The sequence below is a fragment of the Pararge aegeria genome, chromosome 27 (genome assembly GCF_905163445.1).
Source record: "Pararge aegeria chromosome 27, ilParAegt1.1, whole genome shotgun sequence".
In the NCBI taxonomy this organism is placed as follows: domain Eukaryota; kingdom Metazoa; phylum Arthropoda; class Insecta; order Lepidoptera; family Nymphalidae; genus Pararge; species Pararge aegeria.
In genome coordinates, this window is record NC_053206.1 from 5,086,857 (window position 1) to 5,107,327 (window position 20,471).

General features: G+C 36.5%; 2 protein-coding genes across 2 annotated transcripts in view; one reads left to right on the plus strand and one right to left on the minus strand.

Moving 5' to 3' along the window:
* The window catches only part of LOC120635734, a 127,936-nt gene that overhangs the window by 59,227 nt on the left and 48,238 nt on the right, over nucleotides 1-20,471 (minus strand). The gene's annotated exons all lie outside the window — the stretch shown is intronic.
* Nucleotides 392-20,471, plus strand: part of LOC120635735 — a 62,735-nt gene continuing 42,655 nt past the window's right edge. Inside the window, exons 1-3 of the mRNA XM_039906863.1 lie at nucleotides 392-587; nucleotides 16,937-17,528; nucleotides 19,316-19,430. Of these exons, the coding sequence (XP_039762797.1) occupies nucleotides 16,992-17,528; nucleotides 19,316-19,430 (652 nt within the window). The 5' untranslated portion in view covers nucleotides 392-587; nucleotides 16,937-16,991. The remainder of the gene's footprint in view (nucleotides 588-16,936; nucleotides 17,529-19,315; nucleotides 19,431-20,471) is intronic.

Consider the following 20,471-nt stretch of genomic DNA (forward strand, 5'->3'; position numbering starts at 1 on the left):
CATCACACGAACATTTCCCATTTGTGGGAGTCCCGAACCAAAAGTCTTGAACACAGAAAGCAGGGTCGTTGCCCACAGCGCCAATCGGCCGTCAAATGCGAATATATGTGATTTTACACTGAGAGAAATCGACACTCGTCTAAATAAGCACCGACGTCGGGTGTCCCCACAGTACGAATGAATGAATATGCTTTTATTGCACACCACAAAAAGTACATAAAAAAAGAAAAATATAGCAAAACAACGTAAACAGTTTAGCGGCCTTATCCTACAGACTACAGTACCTATTATATGACCTGCCCAAAGCGCGGCGTTACTCACTATGGCATAGCACCATCCGGTATCGATCTAAAGCACACCTGCTCACGAGTCGACAGTCAGTCTACCGCAGGCTGCCTCGACGGACGGACGTGTATAACACAAGGGTGCCTTATTCCCCGTGTTTATTTCCGACTTGCGAAAGTTACGAACTCGGGTGTTTTCCGCGTGTGTCCAATTAAAAAGAGTGTTTTTTGTGAGTGTTATAGGGTTTAAAAATAGACGTCACAGTGCGAAAAGTCAAAGTTTTTGAAGTTCGTTTTCGTAAGGTTTGAGCTTTTTTTTTTTCAAAATAAATAACAGGTTTTTTTTTAAATGTGAAGGCGACATCGTTGATTTGTTTATCAACATAAAATTTTAGTGTTTTTTTTTATCATGTAGTTATTTTTCGACTTAAAACACTGACATTAAATTGAAAATTTTATTAGATTTTGTGCTTAAAAATAGTAATTATTATTATTATTTTTCCCAAATAGCCCGTGCCGAGGATTTCAATTTACAGTAATCGCCGTTGCGCCGGGGAGTTCGTGAAATTTAAAAAATATAAATATATCCCATATTATAAATGCCAAAGTGTGATGGTTGGTTCACGCCAATATTTACGTGATTTTGCACCCACCAGCTTCACCCGCCATTGGGTCACCACCCAATGTTGCAATTAAATTTGAAAAAGGCGAGTTATTATAAATGGTACCTACATGTTATTTTGACAGTACTATAACACGTTTACGTTATTGCTGCGTATAGGCCGCAATCAAAAACCATCGTATCTTGAGTGAAGATAAATCATAAAAATTATGCTTAATTTAAGATATCGCGAAAAAAGTGTTCATTGTAAAGTCATCATCTCCTGAGGATGCTCCGATTTCGGAACAAAACGTGCGTAGGGGGTACATTATTACACAAGGGGGCCGAAGATCTGTTTGGTGTGGAGTCTAAGGATCGAAGAAATTATAAATTACACCATACAGATTCTCCTGCTTTTCGCGGCCTATAGCAAATTAAGCTTAATTTTCATAATGTTTTCACCTCTTTCTCCAAGATGGCGGCCGGGGGACAAAGGCGGCGACCCCACTAACTTGAGGTTAAGCTTCTATTAACTCTTCTATCCCTCCCACACATGTCCCAAAAATAAAATTACGTCCTCTAAAAAATTCAAAGCTCATGTAACATTTCAATGTATATGTTACTAGCTGTTGCCCGCGACTTCGTCTGCGTTTGATTTTGTTTTTTGATGTGGCATTAAATTTTGTTGTAGATCCAATAAAACTTTAAAGGCAAGCAATACTAAATAAGTATCGCTAAGCCTTAAATGAGGGGTTAGCTGCTGCTCCGCTGAGGAGTTCTGTCCTCTATCTCCAAACACAGTTTGGGCAAAATTAAACACATATTATAACCTCTATAGTACAAAAGTAATTATTTAAATCGGTTATAATTTGTCGGAGTTATCCCCTCTCCCAAAGGAACCGAGCTTAATGTCGGGATAAAAAGTATCTTATATTACTTCTAACACTTCCAAGATAATGTGTACAAAGTTTCATGAGGATCGGTTGAGTAGTTTTTGCGTGAAAGCGTAACAAACAAACTTACATTGACATTTATAATATTAGTAGGGATATAGGGATAGGGATATTGTACAAGAGTGTGCGTACACGGGTGCACTCTCCATTCCCGCGCTAGAATTCTCCGATGCGACAGCATCTCCGACTCCCCCGGGGAGATCAGGCGCTGGATCGACAGCTTTACGTGCTCCCCAGGCACGGGGTCGAATCACCACGTAGTAGTAGTGGATCTAAACCATTTTAATTTCTCTACTGTTCAATAAGCCTCGAGTAGTAGTTTGTTTTAGCCTTTTTTTTCACAAATGACATTCAACACGTACATAAACCCGAAAAGTTAGAGGCGTATCGGGGATCGAAGTCGGTCCCTTGAAAAGGGAGGGAGAAGCCTTACCCACTAGGCTATCGTAGCCTCACTAACATATGACAGCCGATTGGCGCAGTTGGTAGTGACCCCGCTTTCTGAATCCAAGACCGAGGGTTCGATTTCCACAACTAAAAAATGTTCGTGTGATTAACATAAATGTTATTTAGCTTCTGGGTGTTTATATGTATATTATTTATTAGTTATCTTAGTACCTATAACACAAGCTTTGCTTACAAGCTTCGCTTACTTTGGGACTAGATGACGATGTGTGTATTGAAATAAAGAAAATCTTAGTTGTACCTAACTTTGTTATATATTTATTTTATTACTTGTCTTGTTTTGTTTCATTTCATTATTTTAGTTTTTATATTAGTATATGGGTTATGCCTGAAATAAAATTTATTATTGTTATCTTTGGAAGTGTTTGTATTTCTCAGCTCTTGGCTGGTTTTAACTGCATTTACGGACCTTAACCAAGTAAATGCAGCGGGTGTTTATTGTTATTATTATTATTAAAATATTATTCTTTAGGAATAAGATATACTATATATATAGTTTTATATTATATTCTAGCTTTAGGTGCATTTTAGATGATCGCTAACGCGCCAACAAACTGGTTATACAGTTTTGGCGAGAATTTTTTTACTTTACATTTGTGCATCTTTTGACAAAAACAAATTAAAAAAAACCGCGATGTTCCGAACTCCGAGCTGTTAAATGAATACCAAAACCAACAGACAAACTTTAAGGTTTTTTCCTGCACTCGCAAACCCCAAGTTATAAAAGGTTAAAAATAGGTTTTGCGAACATACAAAAAAGAACCTACGTTCAAAAGCAACGAGGCAATGAGAAATATAAAAATAAAAGAGAAAAATAAAATTATTATCGGAAATAGTCGCACATTATGTATTCAATGTCAACGCAAAATGTATATGTTTAAATATTAACATAATTTCACAATAACACTGTCACAAACACAACAATTAGCATACTCCACCTGTAGCGAAAAATTTTCCATATAACTATAATATAATCTAATACTAGTATGTTTCACTGATTAAAAAAAAAAGGGAATTTAGAAATGCTATGCTGATCAAACCGCGTAGTAAAGTTATCAGTATGATTACTTTAAAATAACCGCGATGTTCCGAACTCCGAGCTGTCAAATGAATAAACCAACAGACAAACTAAACGTAGTACAGTAAAGTTTACTACGCGGTTTGATCAGCATAGCATTTCTATATTTCCTTTTTTTTTTTTTTTTATACAGTGAAAATGCCTGACGCATACCACTCCGTTGGTGGAAACAAAGTATTTATGTGGGACTTGTGCACCCACTGAAAACTCGGTATGCCCCTCTATAGACGTATTAGTGAGAACACGGGATTCACTTGCGTATACAGTATACACCGCACTCAATATCTGTTTTCCCTGGGGATTTATAAATGATAAATAAATATAGCCATAAAGTAAGCGTAGCTTTTGCTATGGACTGACGAGCAATTTTATTGATACAATAAAAAAATAAATAGTTGGAAAATCCAAAAGTGCAATCCCTACTATCCCTATCCCTACTATTATTATAAATGTCAATGTAAGTTTGTTTGTTACGCTTTCACGCAAAAACTACGTAACTGATCCTCATGAAACTTTGTACACATATTCTTGGAAGTGTTAGAAATAATATAGGATACTTTTTATCCCGACATTAAGCTCGGTTCCTTTGGGAGAGGGGATGAAAGTGTTTGACGATTTTACACCATAATTCCGATTTAAATAATTATTTTTGTACTATAGTGGTTATAGTATCTGTTTAATTTTGCCCAAACTGTGATTGGAGATAGAGGACAGAACTCCTCAGCGGATAGCAGCAAACCCCTCATTTAAGGCTTAGCGATACTGAATACTTTTTTTTTTTTTTAGAACTACATCAAAAATGAATGCCACATCAAAAAACAAAATAAAACGCAGACGAAGTCGCGGGCAATAGCTAGCAAAGAATTAAAAAAGTGACATTTTAAGCTGGAGATTCAATCGGTGTGCGTAAACTGACAGTAATACCCACCTCAACGCTTCGCTTATGAGGCGTGCAATATTTTCGACCACATTTTTAAGTCAATTTTTTTTCCAGCCATAATCGAAGCGAAGCCCGTATAAAACTAATTATTGGATAGTTCCAGGGGACATCCATGGCCTGCATCATCACTTCCACTTGACCATATGGTGCTTTTGGAAAGAAGATGCACAATTTGCTTTAAAAATTACTCAAATAGCGGATAGAAGCAGGCTATCTATGTGGGAATCCATGACAAAATTATGAAAATTAATCTTAATTTAGATAACATTGAAGTGAGTTGATGGCGATAACTACATTCGTCTACTTAAAACTAAAGCTACGAGGGTTCCAAACACGCCCTGGTCCAAGAAGAAGCCCACAACAAACTTAGCTAGTTGTTTTTTTCTTTTTTCATTGTCGTAAAGTTGAGGAACCAAGTCTCATACTCGTACCAGCCACGATCGAGCAAAAATCATCATTACGGCGGCAAAATATAGAGAGTTGTCGAAAAGCGCGGCGCCTTTTGTTTACTTTTTTTTTGTGTGAACACATATAGCAAAGGCGCAAACCCGTTATTAAGTCACAAACGTATTTCGAATAATTTAATAAAGTAAATTTCGTTTTTATCACACTTGATAAATTTAATAACGCAATAGTCATATTTTTTTTACAAGCTTTTATGAAATCCGGCAATGCGCAACTGACAAGGGTTTCAACCAACCGTGTAAACGACTAATAAAGAATGAAAAATCGTCATTGTCACACATTTGTGTAAAATGTTACATTTGTGTCATAAATTTGTTAAAGTATATAAAAAAAAATGTGTGACAAAGGAGCTGGCTCAGTATGGCTGCATACTAAAAAGAGCAGTACTGGTTTTCAGCCAGCCGCATTATCTTCGTCGTCACTGTATCCTCTAATACTAATATTAAAGCAAAAAAACCACTCCACGTAAGAGTTGTTTCACGAACAAACGGTTAGTCAATTCATACGATTTAGCAGTTGAAAGTAATTTTATTTACCTCTTATTTTCTAAACGTTTACCACAAAGTGGGAAAATGAGAAAAAGTTTGTGAGCTAGCAACATTCCGCGGGTGTAAAGTGAGACGTGCGCGGGGCGTTTTCTCTGTTTTTGGTCACAATGCACTGCGTACAATAATGGCTAAATGAGGATTCTGGATGTTCTTTATTCTGGGGTTTCATACCTCGAACGTGCTTCAGATAATTTGAATAAATTTAAATATGGAGGATTTTCAACGTCGTAAAATATTATCAGAATTTCATTGCTATCTCATTCGATTCAATTATCAATGTTTTAAGAACTTTTTTTATCAACACAGTTGCTTCTGAGTGGTACTTTTTGTAGCTCGGAAGCTCGCTCGGAAAGTTGGATTTATCGCACTAGTGCCTTTTACTTTACCGTTAAATTTTAGTGACTTATATAATACGACAATACACAAATCGCCATCTAGCCCCAAAGTAAGCGTAGCTTGTGTTATGGGTGCTAAGATGACTGATGATTTTTTTTATGAATAATATACATAAATACTTAGAATATACATATAAACACCCATACACTGAAAAGCATTCATGCTCATCACACAAAACGGTTTTCCAGTAGTGGGAATCGAACCCACGGCCTTGGACTCAGAAAGCAGGGTCGCTGCAAACAGCGCCAATCGGCCGTCGAACTAGATGCAACTATAATATTTATTTATTCCACTACAAAGTAACCCAGCTTGAATGAAAAAAAAAAACACATGTTTTAAAATAGTTCTAAATAAAATGTGTGTCGAATAACATTCATTATCTTGTTAATAAATTGTCCATAATTGTATTAGACGACTGTAAAAAAAGACCGCGAAATTAAAGTTGAGTCATAGACACATGACTAGTATTTTCGCATCTAATAAACACAACAAAGCAAAGGTCCAAACCCGTTCTGCCCAGGCGACACGATCAATGCAGAATGGTGCATAAGGAAATAATTATTTTACATATAGTTAATCACCAGTTTGAAAAGGTAATCTTTAAAAAAATAAATTCAAATAATATCAATTTACATGATTAAGTAAAATTTTCTCGGTGTATATATTACAGAGTTACCTGTAACGAAAATTTTTAAGAACTTATAATAAAGCATAAAAATAATAAAAAATTTAAAAATAAGTAAAGACTTGTTTTATAATTTTTATTAGTGTTTTAACCTACACTTGGAGGAACTTTAAATTCTTATAAATTTAAAAACCATATAAAAATTTTCGGAACCGACAGGATTTGAACCTGCGACTCTCCTGCAGCAATGGCGGCCTGAGCGCTTTTTCCAATTAAGCTACGGCTCTCCTACCATCGATGCCGAAATTATTATATGCCTTTTTACATCACTCTTATAGCGACTGTAGCGACTGTAGCTGTCGGTTCCGAAATATTTTATATGCTTTTTAAATTTATAAAAAAATATTATATACATAATTACTTATAATGTACAGATAAACACCCTGAAAAACATTCATGTTCATCACACAAACATTTTCCACAAACAGTTGTGGGAATCGAACCCACGGACTCGGACTCAGAAAGCAGGGTAGCTATCCACTGCGCCAGTCGTGCCTTTGCGCATCTTATATACATATATATTTTTATTGTTTTTGTTATTTCTTGTTTTCACTTTTAATTTGTGCACTAAAGACTTTATCTATCTGTCTATCTTATATTGTTATGCAATCTATTTAAATCAACATTCAATAACGCAACTAAATAAGTGAGGTATGTCCAAAACAAATATAAGTACGGGTCATATGATACTATTTGCAAACGTAGGTTCACCTTGACCCACTGTTGAGAGAAACTCGACAATTTCTTTAACTCAGTAATTGCCTGCATTATTATTATCGTAAGTCTAAAACAAATTATATCGACATCGTCATCAACGTCATCATCTCTTCATCACTTCAATGACGGCCGATTGGCGCAGTTTGCAGCGACCCTGCTTTCTGAGCCCAAGGCCGTGGGTTCGATTCCCACAACTAGAAAATGTTTGCGTGATGAGCGTGAATGTTTTTCAGTGTCTGGGTGTTTATACGTATATTCTAAGTATTTATTTATTATTTATATTTATTATGTATTTTTTATGTATATTATTCATAAAACTATTCATCAGTCATCTCAGTACCCATAACACAAGCTACGCTTACTTTGGGGCTAGATGGCGATGTGTGTATTGTCGTAGTATATTTATTTATCATCTCTTCAGCCGATTGAAGTCCACAGCTGGACATAGGTTTATTGTTTGTTGTTCGAAGTCTTTATTGCAACCGATTCCGAGATTCCAATTATATATATATATATACAAGAATTGCTCGTTTAAAGATATTGATAAGATTTTGTATTATATAGGTTATAGGTTACAATATGTGTTTAATTTTGCCCAAACTGTGGTTGGAGATAGAGGACAAACCCCGATACTGAATTCTTTAATTTTTTTTTAGAACTACAATTAAATTTAATGCCACATCAAAAAACAAAATCAAACGCATACGAAGTCGCGGGCAACAGCTAGTAAATAATTTATTTGAAATAAAAAAGTAACACAGATATTTATAAAATCTCATTGTAAAAAATATAATAGCACTTTAAAATAGATTCGACACTAAGATATTGTTTCAAGAAAACAAGCAAGTAAAACGCACGTGGTTTAATATTATGATTCCGCCCGTAGAGTCGACAAAATACATAACAGTGTAGCTACAGGCTTCGTGCATTGAATACATTCGGCAGTCAAGGCTGCCAGTATTCCTCATTCCGGGATCATTACACTACGACATCTGTAGTTAAAGATTTATTGTAAAAAGAGTGTTTTTAAATTCATAATAAAAAAAAATTGGTTGTCTGTAAAGTCGGCTTACTGACGATAGTTGAACGTGACAACGTCGTAAGAAAATACGGATTTGAATGGTTGCATTTTTCAAAAGAAAATTTTAAAGTTATTCGTTTGATAGATATTATAGTTGCTATAAACAATTGACACCACATTCACTTTTCACTGCACTTCATCCTTGCCGAAAACATGTAGATGTATTATTGTATAGAAGCTGTCCACGCGGACGCATCGCTCACTCAAGTAGGAGAGAGACAGATGTCGAACGCGGAGGCCGACTGTGCCTCTTTGTCGCTCGTTCCGCGCTCTCGCTTGCACTTCAAGCCTTGAATGGAACGCCTCAGACCGAGGTAACGCCGCATACGTCATGTTTTTTCATGCGTGCAGCCGGCTCCATCGAATTATAAGACAAAAACGTGTGTGTACTTATACACGAAATAATACGTATATAAGTACGTGTGTGTACTTATAATACGTATATAAGTACGTGTGTGTACTTATATACGTATTACAAGAAAAAAACGTGTGTGTACTTATGTACACGCGTTAGAACTTCTAAATACTTCTTTGGCGCTACAAGATAAAAATCTTTTCAAAAACTTTATCTTTTGCTATTTACCTATACTACGTTTGTAGAAAAAACGACACTTACAATAGAAAAAAGGTATTGTTTGAATGATTGAAAGTCAACTGTCAAACCTTTTTTTTTGAAAAACTTAAATGTTGAATATAGCTAACTTCATGGTGTCGGTTTTTTGCGACGGTGTGCGCGCGCATCGTAAAAATTTACTCTCACCATTTTTCCCTAACGCGCCAAGCGAAGTAGTTACTAAGTTAGTTATAAAACATAGCGAGTAGGTACAAAACAGAGGCGTTTTCGAGAAATATATGTATTGATATAGAAGAAATGCTCTTTTAAATATTTATTGTATATATTTGGTAACCATAACCCATCTTCACTATTATATAACAGAATAATCGAAAAGCAGTAATAATCAAAAACTAAATAAAAAAAACTTATTGTGTTTATTATTCATAAAAATATTCATCAGTCATCTTAGTACCCATAACACAAGCTACGCTTACTTTGGGGCTAGATGGCGATGTGTGTATTGTCGTAGTATATTTATTTATTTAGAAGAGGGGATGTGGTGACAACAGTATTCTGAACTGCCGTCACCACGGGTCAGATCAATTTTACGCCGTAATATTATAGTTTCGTGGATCCGTTTACGCAGGTCTTACAAATTAGGTACAGGCTACGTGCATCGAATACATACATACGTTAGTCAAGGCTACGAGTACATCTCATTCCGGGATCGTTATACTATTCACAAAAAAAAAAAAAAAACTATAATTATGTATTTAAAAAAATAAAACCGTCCAAGTGCCAGTCTGACTCGCGCGCAGTTCCGTACTATCTATTAAAACGGCATAAAAATGTCATTGCTTAAAAAAAAATCAAATTCAAAAACTTAATTTCTGTCTATTGTAATCTTTTTTTTATTTTACTACAAGTTAGTACTTGGTTGCAATATCACCTGGTGTTAAGGCGGGCTAACTTGTTAGGGAGTATGGTAGTCATATCCCTAATAGGTTTCAACCCGACATCGTACTGGAACACTAAATCGCTTAGCGGCACGTCTTTGTCGGTAGGGTGGTAACTAGCCACGGCAGAAGCCTCCAACCAGAGTGTACCAAGAATATTCAGAAATTATAAATTCCCAAATTTCCCCTGCCTGAGGATCGAACCCGCGACCTCCTGCTTAAATTCACAGCGCTCACCGTTGAGCCAGGGAGGTCGTTACTCTGTTAATAGTCGATGATATTCCATTTACGTTCAGATCGGATATCTAAATTCTGTCATGTATCCGACGGCCGAATGGCGCAGTGGGCAGCGACCATGCTTTCTGAGTCCAAGGCCGTGGGTTCGATTCCCACAACTGGAAAATGTTTGTGTGATGAACAACGAATGTTTTTCAGTGTCTGGGTGTTTATTTGTATATTATAAGTATTTATGTTAATTATTCATAAAAAAATATTTATCAGTTATCTCAGTAACCATAACACAAGCTACGCTTACTTTGGGATGGCGTTGTGTGCATTGTCGTAGTATATTTATATCTGCTTGGTTCAACTTATAGGGTTCCAATTTTATAAATTTTAAAATGCATATATAATATCTCTGGACCTCTGAAAAAGTAGATCGAAACTGCAACGTTTCCTACTACTAGATGACGCTACAGTCGCTATAAGACTGATGTGAAAGGCATATACTAATTTCGGCATCGACGGTAGGAGAGCCGTAGCTTAATTGGAGAAAGCGCCGCGATTGCCAGAGAGTCGCAGGTTCAAATCCTGTCGGTTCCGAAAATGTTTATATGCATTTTAAATTTATAAAATTGATAACCCCTCCAAGTGTAGGTAAAAACACTAATAAAAATTATATAGGGAACAACGGTACCGTATTACTTCCGCCTCCGCTGTTTGACCATCCCAGTGGCGTGCATAGAGGGTATGCACAGGGTATGCAGATGATATAAAATTAACAAAACCCCCATTACGAGTTATAAATACTTAAGGGTAGGCTTTTTATCACTCTTACAATGCCTACCCTTTTTTTATAACATGTACTGGAGCCGGACACCGGACCCCCGGAAGTGAAATAGAGCTCCTACACACTATCGGTACTGACAGCTTCTTTGCAACGGTTAACAGTTAGCGAGATTCAAAAAAAAAAAAAAAAATCTCCCACCACGAGTAAATTACAAAACACCATCGCCACCATAACGTGTTACGTAAGTGCAAAAGGTTTATTAACCGAATACGCGGACGGTGAGTTTTTAACGTTCGCCGGTGATGTAACCTGAAATACATTTGGGTCATTTTTAACTGGTTTTTTTTTTATGTCCGCCAACCAGCATTTTTCATAATTACATTAATAATGTCGAAGTCAAATATATCTCTATTCAAATAGGCACATATATGGCATATTATGAAAATTAAGCTTAATTTGCCATACTCCGCGAAAAGCAGGAGAAACTGTATGGCGAGAAGGAGAATCTGTAATCTGAGAAGCAGGCGTTACTTTGCGGAAATACATGATATTTTATAAAAATTAAGCTTAATTCGCTATACTCCGCGAAAAGCAGGAGAATCTGTATGGTGTAATTTATAATTTCCTCAATCCTTATACTCCAAACCAAATGAATAATTGTTAAGTAACTATCTTAACAATTATTCATTGTAAAGTCAACATCTCCTGAGGATGCTCCGGTTTCGGAGCGAAACGCGTAGAGGTTACATTGCCGAAGATCTGTTTGGTGTGGAGTATAAGGATTGAAGAAATTATAAATTACACCATACAGATTCTCCTGCTTTTCGCGGAGTATAGCGAATTAAGCTTAATTTTTATAAAATATCATGTATTTCCGCAAAGTAACGCCTGCTTCTATCCAATATCCCAATTCCCAATACATAGATGGAACTTTTGATGCGTACATTACATGTAAAATATGACATAGAATAGAGTTGATGGCGATAACTAAAATCGTCAACTTAAAACTAAAGCCACGAGGGTTCCAAACGCGCCCTGATCTAAGAAGAAGCCCAAACCAAACTTAGCCGGTTTTTTTTTGGTATCACCATCTCACATTGTCATTTAAAAACTATTTAAGAAGCAACCTGATTAGAGCAATAATTTACACCCAAGCATTTGTATCGTTGTCGCAGTCCATAATACTATAATAGGACTTTTCAATAAGCTTACTTGTTATACAAACTTTGAACTTTTTAGAGATATCTCCACTAGTAGTTAATTGTTAAATTGAAATGTTTAACAAATGTACAACATGAAGCCATTGACTGCAAAATTCAAATTCTAATTCAAAAATGTTTTATTCATGTAGACCTTATCACAGGCAATTATGAAGCGTTCATACATATAACATTTTAACACCTATGTCTAGCAATGTACGTCCAACGGTGGATACCATCACCACTGCCACTTTTTGACTCTTCTGAGTCCAAGGCCGTGCGTTCGAATCCCATGACCATTTTCAGTGTCTGGGTGTTTATATCCGTATTATAAGTGTGTATGTTAATTGAAAAAGCGACATTGGAAAAGAGCAACTGCTGAGTTTCTTGCCGGCTTCTTCTCGGTAGGATCTGCCTGCCGAACCGGCGGTAGAGTCACTATAAACAGACATACTTGACGTTTCAAATAGGTTACTTGCTTAAAATAGGCCTACTTGAAAGATATGAATTTGTTTTTTTTTATGTATGTATATTATTCATTAAAATATTCATCAGTCGTCTTAGTACCCGTGATACAAGCTACGCTTACTTTAGGGCTAGATGGCGATGTGTGTATTGTCGTAGAATATTTATATATATATTTTTTATATTAAACACATTAAAGAAATCAGGAAACTGCCAAATTATCGTTTCGTTACGAAGGCTATGTTTACTTGTGATAAAAATAAGAAAAATAAATTTTATATAACAAAAAAAAAAACAAAAAAACGACATCAGGAATTCGACTCCATCGACGCGGGCGCACGTGCCCGATTAAAGTAGGGGGTGAAGAAGTTTTTAATAGATTGGTTCCGTATATCGTAAACCTATCAAATCTCCGAAGGCCTAAATCGTATTTTGTCGACTAACCACCTTTTGGCTCAGTGGTGAGTGCTGTATAACTGAGAAGTTCCGTTCGATCCTCGGCTGAGGCAATTTGAGAATTAATTATTTTTGTGACTACGGTCAGGACATTAATTAGACATTTACCGTCAAAGACGTGCAGCTAAACGATTTAGCGTACTGCTACGATGTCGCTTAGTAACCGACTAAGACTGCATCATCACCTACCACCAGGTAAGACTGTAGTCAGGGGCTAACTAGTAGTGGAATAAAAAAAAAACATTGTTCGGTCTATCTATCGAACTCCCGAAAGGAAGTCGAAGGCCAAATACTAGTCTATCACCTTGTTCATCCATTCATCACGCGCGACGTGACGTCATGATCAACGGTCCCAAAAAGGTTTTCACCCGTGGACTGCGGACCCCCGCTTGCGGTGGGATACCAAAAAACCGGAGCCGCATTCTGACATAATGGGCAGTGAGTCACCCCGGCCCTTCGATACGCGATAAACTCAGTGTCACAAAAAAAGAACACTGCCCACTATGCAGTACAATCATCAATCATTATTCCTTACTAATATTATAAATGCTAAAGTGAGTTATTTTTTTGTTCGGTTGTGAATTTAGGGCGTTAAGGAGTAACGCCCTAACTTAACAACCAATCAACATGCTTTAAGAATCCCATTGGGAAATGCTTGTTTTCCAGGGATAAAAAAGTATAGCAAGGCTATGTTACCATCCGACTAAATAATACTACATCTATGCCAAAGATTGCCAAAAATTGAGTCGAAGTTAAGGAAAGGCAAACATGCGAACACAATTTCGCATTCATAATATTATTTAGGATTGAAAAATCTTCCTTGTTTTCGTGGCATATAAATTCACTGGCTTCAAGGCTACATGGCAAGGGTGTTCTCTCAGAATGAGAAAGGTTTAGGCCTTAGTCCACCACGCTGGCCAAGTGGAGACTGGCGGACTTCACACGCCTTTGAGAACATAACGGAGAACTCTCAGGCATGCAGCATTTCTTACGTTTCCTTTCAGCGTTGCAAGTGATATTTTAATTAATTTGGGTTTTGAACTCAACCCCTCGAAATTGAAGTGCGTGTATATAACCTACAACTTACGAGGTACCGAAAGAATCTGCACCGTTACGTTGTTGAAATACCATCAACACGTACAAAGCGTTTTGCTTCTTCCTTTATGATCCGCACCGCAAAGGCCTGGAATTCCCTCCCATCTTGCGTCTTCCCCGATACCTATAATCTGGGTACCTTCAAATCAAGAGTGAATAGGCATCTTAGGCAAGCGCGCTTCATCTTAGGCTGCATCATCACTTACCATCAGGTGTGATTGCAGTCAAGCACTTGTCTATATTACTAAATTAAAAAAAAAAAAAAAAAACTTATAAGGCCACAGCGCCCACCACTGCACCAATAATGATGATTATGATAATGATGACATTATAGTACTACACCGGCGCAGTAGACGTAAGTTATGTTACATTACGTCTACTGCGCAGATGATTGTCAGTGGCCTTTTTACGTGACACGAACTTCACCTCCAGCAATAAAGTAACGTACAGTGAGCAAAGAAAACGAGATTTGGGGTTGCTCAAGGGGCGGATAAATAAATTCCTTTAAAAAAAAAAATAAAAAAATAACGACAACGCATTGGTAGTGTTTTTATATTTTACTAGCTGTCCCCCCGCGGTTTCAGCCGCGTCAACAAAACTTCGTAATGTAACGTTAGAGTGCCACGCGGATACCTTACTCCATTGGCCTAGCACTTCATACATTCGCAAAAGCACTGCCTATCCTAAAATTTTATTTAAGGAGGAGGATTTTTGCCATTTAATGCAATCTCCCTGCTGTGTGCATACCCTGGTAAATAACTCAGTGCACACCACTTACTCAGAACAAAAACCATATTTTGCGTCCGAAAATCATCATATCGACCCATTACCGGCCCACTACAGGGCACGGGTCTCCTCCCACAATGAGAAGGGGTTAAGGCCGTAGTCCACCACGCTGGCCCAGTGCGGATTGGTGGACTCCACACACCTTTGAGAACATTATGGAAAACTCTCAGGCATGCAGGTTTCCTCACGATGTTTTCCTTCACCGTTGAAGCAAGTGATAGTACCGTAGGGGTGCTCGGAAGCAGGCCACTCCGCTCTGATCTCTCAGAAAACAGAAAAATTCTAAAGATTGTTAAACTTTAAAAATGATGTTGGAAATGAGCAATCTGCTGAGATTCTTGCCGGCTCTTCTCAGTGGAATCTGCCTTCCGAACCGGCGGTGGAGTCACTACAAACAGACTGACTTGACGTTTAAAAAGTGCTTGTTATTTAGGCCTAATTGAAATAAATAAATATTTTTTTTTAATTTTGACTTTTGAATTTCGATTCGAACTCGGCCCCCCGAAAGTGAAGTCTAGCCCGATAACATCTTAGACTGCATAACCACTTACAACAAGGTTAGATTTGCAGTCAAGGGCTTACTCGTAGCATAATATAACAGAAAAAAATGGTCATTCTCAACAGTAAAGCAACGCAAAAACCACGAGTTCGGTGCTAAGGCCAATATATTAAGCGTCGACACTTAAACCCGTTTAACTACAATACACATATATAATATATATGTATGTACATAATATGTACCTAGTGTACATTAAACACGACATAAAAGCTAGTTGTAAACAGTAAACACTTTAATTGTATTGAAATATTACCTTCGTAATTCCCGGTTCACATTACGCGAGTAAAAAAAATCTAGGTATTGAATTGCGCTGCCAAACAATATACTGCAGGTTATTTCATACGCAAAGGCCCTGACATTGTCCCTTATCCTCCTCTTGTTACGAAGGGAAGGTCCATGACAAAATGTGAGACATTAATAGTCCGACGATAATGGAGATTAAAACAATAGCTGACATTCAAATGCCGTTCGCTCTGTCAGTTTAGGTAATCAACTAAACGTAAAATAAAAACGTGTGTGTAATTATGTACACGCGTGGGAAGTTAAACTTCTTTGGCGTAACAAGATCGAAAATCTATCAAAAGTTTTCTTTTTCGCCTTATTCTACGTTTGTAGAAAAAACGACACTAACAATAGAAAAAAGTTATTGTTTGAATTATTGAAAGTCAACTTTCAAACCTTTTTTGGAAAAACTAAAATGTTGATTATAGCTTACTTAATGGTGTCGGTTTTTTATGACGGTGTGCGCGCGCGCATCGTAAAAATTTACTCTCACCATTTTTCCCTAACGCGCCAAAAGAAGTATATCTTCAAAAAATACACGTCCTTTAATCTAAACATTAAATTTATAAAATTAAAAATGAAAGTCACGTGTACGTTTTCTGAACTTTAAGAAATATTCGTATTTTAAAATATTTAAATATTCAGGTGATTACAAGCCTATTAGATTCATCTGAATATAGTTATAATGTAGTGTACAATATAGTCTATTCACTCATTCATACATTTAGTTAAATATCTATAGACTCTTCAACCAAAGGCAGCGCTTGCACTTGATATTGACACAAAGTCAATGCCTACCTTAATTTAGGATTTGTTTATGTTATGCAATATTTCTGCTCTATGTTAAAAATCTTGTGCATTGGTTGCCAATGACTAGGAGAATGCTACTAATTTCCCAAATTGGAATTGTAGAACTCTTAAGTACAGTCCACATCGCTAGGCGAAAAAAGTCGTTAGAGGGACTCGACTGCAACTGGAGTGGTGTAAACCAGCAGTTTCTTTAAAATACTACACAATATTATAATAGCTAGTATTGTTTAGTTGTTCAGTGTTAAACGCGGCAATGTTTGTTTGAATTCTGGGTAACAGAGACGAGAAACTCAAATTCAAATTTGATTTATTTCAAGTAGTATATAAATATATATATATTCTTCTATAAACACTTTGGAATGTCAAGTCTGCCTGTTTGTAGTTACTCTACCACCATTCAGATTCAGAAGGCAGATTCTACCGAGAAGAAGGGTAGAACTCAGCAGTTGTTTTTTTTTTCTAAATAAATTTCAAAATTTATAACATTCGACTTGGCACCGACTTAAAATACTCTATTAGGTATTTACCATCGCTAATTTAAAACTTGCAGATACCGAAATACACGAAGACAATGTGTTAAGTGCTAAGTGATAAAAAAAAACAAAATGGCGTCAATAAGTGACAAAACAAAACTAACAATACTAGTTTTAGTGAATATTTTCATAAAGAACAATTGCCAAAGTGATTTAAATCAAAGTGCCAGTGACAATGAAAAACCGAACGGACTTTTATTAAGAGACGATGTAAAAGACGCCATAGATTATGATGAGTACGCAATCAACAGTAATCCTGAATCTATAATGAAAGAACCGGAGAGAACACTGGCAAGAGCAGAGACAAATGAAGACGAAGTTTCACAAGTCAATTCAAAAGAGACCATAGACAAGACAACTCTACCAACAGATAATGTATTAACTACAGTTATATGTGATGAAATACCAGAAGCAGACAAAATTGTGGAGAAGCCTGATGCAGAATACGAAAATAACAGAGAGGTTTTGGAAGACAACGATGGCAGAGTCAAAACCACGTCTCAAGACGTAACAGAGACAGTTACTGGTTACACTGTGTCTATGTTGGACACAAATGTTTACAATAGAGACAGTGTGGAAGATCAAAATGAGAGCAGAGTTAACGTGCAGGTATGTAATTGATTTAATAACTTCCGTTTTTATGTTATACTGGCATATATATTTGATTTAATCCACAAGAACCGGTAGATTAGAGAAAAAGTGTTTTATGTCAAGGATGCAAGCTATTGCTTTATGCATTTTTATTCTAATATCGGTTCAACTTCAAAGCTTGGAATAGATTAAAAGGGCTATTGCGCAGAAGAGCTTTTCCCGCAACATATAAACACAAATCACGCGAGTCTCCCGTGAAAAGTTTTTAAGAAATAGGTATACTTATTGTAGCTTCACAATATAGTTATAATAATATATAGTCTTTACGAAAAAAAATTGTTCTCTATAAACGAAAAGAGGATATAAACGACAGACTTACTCGAAATTGACATAAGTTAGATATCTACATATCGTCTGTGCAAGGTACAGAGGTTATTGGTGGAATTGAGTATATGCTTTTATCTATTATGCTAAGGCAACTTTGGACCTACCAATGCATAAGCTTAAACAATGCGTTAAAATACATTCAATAAATCGTGGTTACTATACCATTGACGAATTTCTTAAGTCTGCTTGGAAGCAGGCCGCTCATCTCTCGAAAGAAAGTAAAATTCTAAAGATTGAAAACTGTAAAATTGCCTGGCAGAGATCTGCTTCATTCTTCATGTGTTTGTTCTTTTTTTTTGGTCTCGTTTTTCTGAGTGGTGTACAAATAAAGAGTATAATAAATAAATAAAATGTTGAAAAAGAGCAATTTCCGAACCGGTGTTCTGTAGAATTACTACAAACTCTACTCTTGTAGAGTCACTACAAACAGACTGACGTTTCAAAAGTGCTTATAGACTAGACCAACTTGAAATAAATGAATTTTGAATTTGAATTCGAATGTTTTTATAATCTATCCGAAAGAAAGCCGAAGTCTTACACACAAGGCTATCACTGCATCTTAGTCGGATAAATAGTAAGGACAGTATGTGTATACTTGATACAATAATATTTATACTAAAGATATACCTGAGGATGGTCATAATTAACACAGACTCAGCGTTCTGGTATGTTATTGTTATCTGTGGCGATACGATATATGTTTGTTTATGTTTTTGTATTTAGTTAACCGGAATTACTGAAAGAGTTTCAGAAGTGGGATAAGGAGACTGGATAAGTGTATACAACGTGTGAATGAAAACCGAAATAATACTTCATAGGCTTTCGAGGTAGATTATGTACTGTCTTTGTGACTTATCTGTGAAACCGAAAATCTAATAGTTTTTGAATAAATTACTGCCAAAGAAATTAGATACAACCCTAACACCACTTGCAAAATTAAAATTATGTGGCTCCTGCCACTTTATTAGGTACGCGTCGCGGAACTTAGTTACTATGCGCGTGTCGGTCTACTATCTTCAATAGGGTTGTCCATTCAAACGAATTCAAGTAGACACTTCGTTTGAATGGAAAAATAAACATGCTTTTTTTTATTTAATATTTTAACAGGATGATTCCTTGTGAAATAAAATGATGCATCCTTCAACATTATTTCGTAATTCTGTTACACGCTGTATTTTTGTGAACGTTTTCTAGGTTTGCAGCAAAGCCTTATAGCGACTGATATAAAAATTTGCCGAAGATTTGTTTGGCGTGGACTATAACAATTGAAGAAATTATAAATAACACCATACAGATTCTCCTACTTTTCGCAGAGTATAGCAAATTGAGCTTAATTTTCATAATATATCATGGAATTCCGCAAAGTGACTCCTGCTTCTATCCAATACATGATTACGATGACAAACTTTATATTCCAGTCGGAGACACCTTCGCTCATGGCTACGACAAGGTCGATGGACAGTATAGAGGAGACATCAAAGGCTGTGCTCGAAGACTACGAGAATTTGGGCCAGAGGAACCCGAAGACAGAAAGTAGGTACAAAACTATTCCCGTATGAAACAATCCGAGAGGTGGTTCAAACGAAGCAAAATTTTTTGAGCTTCAATTCATTAAAGACTAGCGGCCATCCGCGACTTCGTAAGCGTATAAGTCAACCATAAAGATATGCTGTCGCGGACTTTTCTTTAGAACTGTTAAAGGGGAATAAAAAACTGTGTGTCAGTTCTGACGCACGACTGGAGTTTACTCCTTAAGAACGATTGTCGAAACATACACAAAAAGAGTTTATTTAACTGAATAAAGATTAATACCATATGAAAGGGTAAATTAAAAATCCTGTGCAATTTATTCACACACGGCGGAAGTGTAACTTCTTAAAAGTAGCCTACGAGAGATTGAGGTGGATGTAGAGTATCAGAACTATTAGGATAAATGTAATGTTTATTATTTAGTTTCCATGGTAACAAGAAAAGGAATAAAAGTATAATGTTTTCTATCTCACTCTGTCCCATACATTTATGTGTTTGTTTCTTTACCTAGACAATATTCGGTTTCCTCGGTAACTCAAATAGGAAAAATAAGCGAATTAAACGAAAGCCACGTTGCATGTTTGCCGGGCATGCAACGTCGCAAAGCGAAAACGTAACGAGGTCATTCATAAGTAGATTTTACTGCTCACATTTTTCTCATACCGGGCGCCTTATATATGAAAATCGATTCTTAAGGAGTAAACTCCAACAACTTTGTCTTACATGATTTTATCGAAACTTTAACCGTTTACGCAGCGCACGCAGCGGAAAAAAAGGAAAAAAAAACCTCTGAAATGATTTTGAAACATTCTTCATTGGTGCTATGCTACTATTGGTCTTAGCGTGATGATATTAGCCTAACCTATATATAGCCTTCCTCGATAAATGGGCTATCCAACACTGAAATAATTTTTCAAATCGGACCAGTAGTTCCTGAGATCACCGCGTTCAAGTAAACAAACAAACAGTGTAAGATTTATACATGTGATAACCTAGTGGTTCGGCTTCGGCGTTCGGGGGAGCCCGAGTTCTATCCCAGTCAAG